General features: G+C 43.0%; 1 protein-coding gene across 1 annotated transcript in view; it reads right to left on the bottom strand.

Moving 5' to 3' along the window:
* Window positions 1-208: 208 nt before the first annotated feature.
* LOC138683482 (tubulin-specific chaperone A) overlaps window positions 209-6,000 on the bottom strand; it is a 92,841-nt gene continuing 87,049 nt past the window's right edge. Inside the window, exons 3-4 of the mRNA XM_069775363.1 lie at window positions 2,756-2,842; window positions 209-450 (exon numbers count right to left, since the gene is read on the bottom strand). Of these exons, the coding sequence (XP_069631464.1) occupies window positions 370-450; window positions 2,756-2,842 (168 nt within the window). The 3' untranslated portion in view covers window positions 209-369. The remainder of the gene's footprint in view (window positions 451-2,755; window positions 2,843-6,000) is intronic.

Raw genomic sequence — 6,000 nt, 5'->3', positions numbered from 1 at the left:
TTCAAATATAAGGTGCCTCTAATGTATTTATTGGTCCCTCACATTCCTTACATAGCTAAACTTTCTTAGCCTGAATTGTTCAGATTAAGTTCTGTATATTAGCTATTACACTATTATGCTTACATTAAATAGGCTTTATTTTTTTTCCTTTCTATAACTGAGGTGAACTGGAAATGTTTCTATTTTGCCTGAATATGGAACACACAGATGTTTCAGAACATCCTTTATTTGATGCATCTTGCAGTTAGAGAAAAGCCAGTTTGCATAAAGGGAACCTTAGCAAGCCAACAATAGTAATAGAGCCATAGTCAAATGAAAGTGTAGAATGGACCCAGTGATAATGCATATAAAGAGACTACTGGAAAACTTCTAGGCTTCCAGCTTCACTGACTCTAGTATAGAACGTGCTTCTTTATACTCTTCGGCTTCTTCCAATTCTTTTTCATTTTCCTGGAATTAAAAACAAAACTTTTGAGTACTTTGAAAATAACGGACATGGATTAAATTTAAGAAGGAAACTATGAAACAAGGGATATATCATTATTGAAAACACAAGTTTTACATAATTCGAAGCACAGGTAATTTCTTTTGTCCTGCTTAAGGTCCAGGGTAATGGCTGTTATGTGTGAATAGATTTGACCTATGCATACCTTTATTTTGTTAAATAAATATTTAAAACCAAGGACAGCATAACCGGAACCAATAACAACAGAACTCAGAACAAGAGTACCATTAGGAAAAAGCTTAAGCAGAGACTGACAATTAAAAAACCATACTACTACACAGTTGATTTTAAGCATTGAAAGTGAGCTAAGAACAGAAAGCAACCTTTAAAGACTTCCAAATTCTTAATAAGAATAGTAACTCCCCACATTCCTCATTTTAACTTTGTACAGCACAGCATTTGGATCAATAGCATCATTTCTGCATGCTGCTGAAATCTAGACCAGCTAACTGTCAAGTAACGAGTTGAATGACAAAAGGACCCTAAAGCCTGCCAGGTACTGAGTCTTTATTTTGGAAAACAGTAGAGGCATACCACCAGAGGACAAGACACCTTGAGTTTTCCTTTGAAAAGGGATTTGCATTTTAGCTGTCAAATGTGTCTGGGGCTTAATTTACGGTATGTATTTTTAGCCTCACAGTAGCATTTACATGTGTAGCAGAATTCTTGGTGAAAAATCAGCTTTTAAAATAAGCATGACTATCTCAAACTTAGTATAGTTTCAGTGAATCTATTTGTACAAGATACTATTTATTCCTGCAGGTATTCATAGCTTAAAAATGCAGTACTAGTTCTCATCTCACTAATAAATCATATAAGCAGTATTCAGTAAGGACTTAGCTGTCTTGTTTCTTGTCCATAGCATAATAAAAGTAGTAAGCAAAGTATTTTGACTATTTCAGTTCACTACAAGCATATTATATACATCTACATGATCTAGAAAGACTACCTAAAGCAAGTGAACTATTTTTTCTGATCATGTAACTATCATGGTGTATTGGGTTTGTGTGGTGGGGTTTTGGTAGCAGGGGAGAGGCTGCAGGGGTGGCTCCTGTGAGAAGATGCTAGAAGCTTCCCTAGCTCCAAGTTGGACCCACCTCTAGCCAAGACAGAGCCAATCAGCGACAGTGGTAGCGCCTCTGGGATAATATATTTAAGAAGGGAAAACCTCAGCGGGAGGGGAGTGGGATGTGAGAGAAACACCTAGGCAGACACTAAGGTCAGTGAAGAAGGAGGGGGAGGAGGTGTGCTGGAGGAGGTGATTCCCCTGCAGCCTGTGGTGAGACAACAGGCTGTCCCCCTGCAGCCTGTGGAGGTGAATGGTGGAGCAGATGCCCACCTGTAGCCCGTGGAGGAGCCCACGCTGGAGTAGGTGGATGCCCCTGAAGAAGGCCGTGACTCCGTGGGAAAAGCCTGTGCTGGAGCAGTCCTGTACCTGAAGGACTGCAGCCCACAGAAAGGACCCATGCTGGAACAGTTTGTGAAGGGACTGCAGCCCGTGGGAGGGACCCCACACTGGAGCAGAGGAAGAGTGTGAGGAGTCCTCCCCCTGAGGAGGAAGGAGCGGCAGAGACGTGTGATGAACTGATTGCACCCCCCATTCCCCGTCCCCCTGCGCTGCTCAGGGGGAGGAGGTAAAGAAAATCGGGAGTGGAGTTGAGCCCAGGAAGAAGGGAGGGGTGGGGAGAAGGTGTTTTAAGATTTGTTTTACTTCTCATTACCCTGTTTTGATTTGAATAGTAACAAATTAAATTGATTTTGTTTTTTTTTCCCCCAAGTTGAGTCTGGTTTTTGCCCATGACCATAATTGGTGAGTGATCCCTCCCTGTCCTTGTCTCGACCCACAAGCTTTTCATTATATTTTCTCCTCCCCATCCCACTGGGGGGGAGGAGTGAGCGAGCAGCCTTGTGGTGCTTTGTTGCGGCTGGGCTTAAACCATGACACACAGGAATTCAGAGTCCATTGTAACAGTTCAGTATTTAAGTGTATGTTGAGTGTGCACTCCCTTAAAGACAGCTTCTAATATTCTAACACACACAGTTTTCATAGACTGAAGACCAAGTCTGCAAAGACAGTTATCTAAAATGAAATATTGGTATGTTATAGGATGCTAGTCTTGGGACCTATAAAAAGTAATTCTTCAATCCAATTCTAATATGCTGCAATTGCACTACAGGCAAGCATGTTTCTCGAAGTTCATCAAGGAACAGCAGCATTTCTTGATTGGTGGATTTTGGTGCTATACTTACTAGTAGTTGAGCAAGATCTGCATGTGCAACTTCTAATCTGCGCTGGCAGTCTGGAATCATCATTCGTGACTCTTGTAAGATCTCAATCTGTGAAAATTAGAAGCCAATAAAATGAGAACATATTCCAGATGGGAGTGTTATTTTTTAAGACAAGTCTTTACTCTGAAAAATCAGTAGTCCAGTCATCATCTAGGAACTTCAGAACAGTGGTACCTATTTTCTGAATAGGCTTTTTTATTGAAAGATACACTTAGCATAATTACTTAAAACTCTGTTAATTTACAGGACACTTCCATTTACTTTGTGCTTAATGAAATATAAAGTATTAAGTGTAAAAGAGTATTTAGAATAATTTTTTCCTTAGAAAAAGGTACTGCCTGGTAAGCTTTCCATACAGCATTTGTTAAAAAGGCTATTTAAAACAAACTTTCTCCTGCTGTCGTGAAGCAGCTTCATCCAGAATGGGATCAGCTGGCTATATAAATATCTCCTGCATCTTTTGGGTAATAAAGAAAAACAGTGTTCAGATAATACCACATAGAGATAATTATTGCATGAAAAAAGTTATTGAGATATTGATCACGCTGTGTGCACACTGCAGGAAGCTCTGACTGAAAGAGAAAGGTAAAGAAAAATGAAAAGCAAAGACCAGCAGGCTCGTATTTTTGATGCTTATCATGCATAAAAAGTTATTACTTATCCTTGTGCTTCATTTTAGGAGAAAGATTATTCTCACCATGAACAAAACCACTAAAATGGCACCCCACCGAATCTGAACATCTTGCTTCCTCCTACAGAAAAATTCAGATTTATACAAGGGAACATTTATTTCATGGAACATTTCTGGATCTGAAATCCAACCACCAAGAAGAAAAGGTGTGCAGAGTTGTTCAATAATGTTAAATCTATTTAGAAATGAAAATAGGTTAGATATAAGTATGAAACCTCTTCTGCATTCAGGATAACCTGCAACAGGCGGCTTTCACTTTAAATGGCTTACTTCATTCTGTCATTCCTATGTTGTATTCTTTGAGTATTAATGCTGCTGTAGTGAAGGGAACACTGTCATCAAAAAAGGGAAGATAAGTGTCGTGGTTTCAACCCAGCCGGTAACAAAGGACCACGCGGCCGCACGCTCACTCCTCCCGCCCCCCTCCGGTGCGATAGGGGGAAGACGGAGGAGAGAAAAGAAAAAAAAAAAACAAACTGGAACCTCGAGGGTTGAGATAAAGGCAGTTTACTGGAACAACACAAAGAAATTACAACAACAACGGTACTAATGAAAGAGTGTACAAAAAAAGAGTGATGCACAGTGCAACTGCTCACCACCCGGGACCCGACGCTCCGCCACTTCCCCCACCGAAAGTCGAGAGCACCCCCCCCGGCTCGCTCCCCATATATATACTGAGCATGATGTCACATGGTATGGAATAGCTCCTTGGCTAGTTCAGGTCAGCTGCCCCGGCTATGCCCCCCACCTCCCAGGTTCCTGTAAAAATTAACTCTATCCCAGCTGAACCCAGGACATTATCCACCCCTTATTCTATACCATCTACATCATGCCCAGATCTTACATTTTCCAATCAACCACTACCACTTTCCTTGTCTTATATATATAAGTATATGGACTTGCCCCCCTCCCACCGCAAATGGTATTCCTTTAGCCTATGGGCTATCCCTCTAATGTGTCCATCAATTTTATTTAGTCCATGACTTTGGGGCTCCATCTGTTGTAACAGTTCTTCAGGATAAGAGAGATGGTGTGAGATGTTGGGTTGTTGTATGCTGCCTCTGGAACTTGTGGCTAGTACATTTGGTGCAACCCACGCCCTTGGTCTGCAGGTCGCAGATGTTGATCTTGAGGAAATTGCTGGGTGCCAGTTCAAGTTCTATCACTGTTGTACTTGGCTCAGTTTCAAAGTCCATCCTGCAGTCCTTTGGGTAATTCTTACAGTAATACCCTTGATATGGCATATAGACACTATAGATACAATGACATACATTGGCAGGTTATTTAGCAGTTAAATATCATACAGCCCAATTCACTGGCTATTCTCTCCCAAGATCAAATCTCCCTGAGGTACACATCGAACTTCCCCATCCTTCTGCATCACCCACCAGGTGTACCCAGGTCCCTGAGCAAAAACAACCCCTTGAATGGGTTTGCCTCTGCTTGAGGGAGGACTAACCCAGACTGTCTTTCCTAACATACTCCTCATGCGCACTACAGGGACTTTATCCCCTTCTACAGTATGTGGAAGTCTTGGTTGGGCGGGGCCAGCCCGATTGGCGGATCCTCTAGTATTAACTAAGCAGGTGGCTTTTGTTAAATGTGTATCCCAATGTTTGAAAGTCCCACCCCCCATCGCTCTCAATGTAGTTTTCAGCAGTCCATTGTATCGTTCAATTTTTCCGGAGGCCGGTGCGTGATAAGGGATGTGATATACCCACTCAATGCCATGTTCTTTGGCCCAGGTGTCTACGAGGTTGTTTCGGAAGTGAGTCCCGTTGTCCGACTCGATTCTTTCTGGGGTGCCGTGTTGCCATAAAATTTTCTCTTCAAGGCCCAGGATAGTGTTCTGGGCAGTGGCATGGGACACAGGGTATGTTTCCAGCCATCCAGTGGTTGCTTCCACCATTGTAAGCACATGGCACTTGCCTTGGCGAGTTTGTGGGAGTGTGATATAGTCAGTCTGCCAGGCCTCCCACTGTTTATATTTCAGCCATCGCCCCCCATGCGACAGGGGTTTTTGCCGCTTGGCTTGCTTAATTGCAGCACATGTTTCACATTCATGGATGACCTGTGCGATAGTGTCCATGGTCAAGTCCACCCCTCGATCATGAGCCCATCTATATGTTGCATCTCTCCCCTGATGGCCTGAGGTATTGTGGGCCCACTGAGCCATAAATAGCTCACCCCTACGTTGCCAGTCCAGGTCCACCTGAGACACTTCAATCTTGGCGGCCTGATCTGCCTGCTGATTGTTTTGATGTTCTTCAGTGGCCCGACTCTTGGGTACATGAGCATCTACGTGACGTACTTTTACCACTAGCTTCTCTATCCGAACAGCGATATCTTGCCACAGTGTGGCAGCCCAAATGGGTTTACCTCTGTGCTGCCAGTTGCTCTGCTTCCATTGCTGTAACCACCCCCACAGGGCATTTGCCACCATCCATGAGTCAGTATGGAGATAGAGCACTGGCCACTTCTCTCTTTCAGCAATATCTAATGCTAGCTGGATGGC

This window comes from Haliaeetus albicilla, chromosome W, assembly GCF_947461875.1.
Source record: "Haliaeetus albicilla chromosome W, bHalAlb1.1, whole genome shotgun sequence".
Lineage (NCBI taxonomy): Eukaryota > Metazoa > Chordata > Aves > Accipitriformes > Accipitridae > Haliaeetus > Haliaeetus albicilla.
This window is presented reverse-complemented; position numbering and strand designations above follow the sequence as displayed.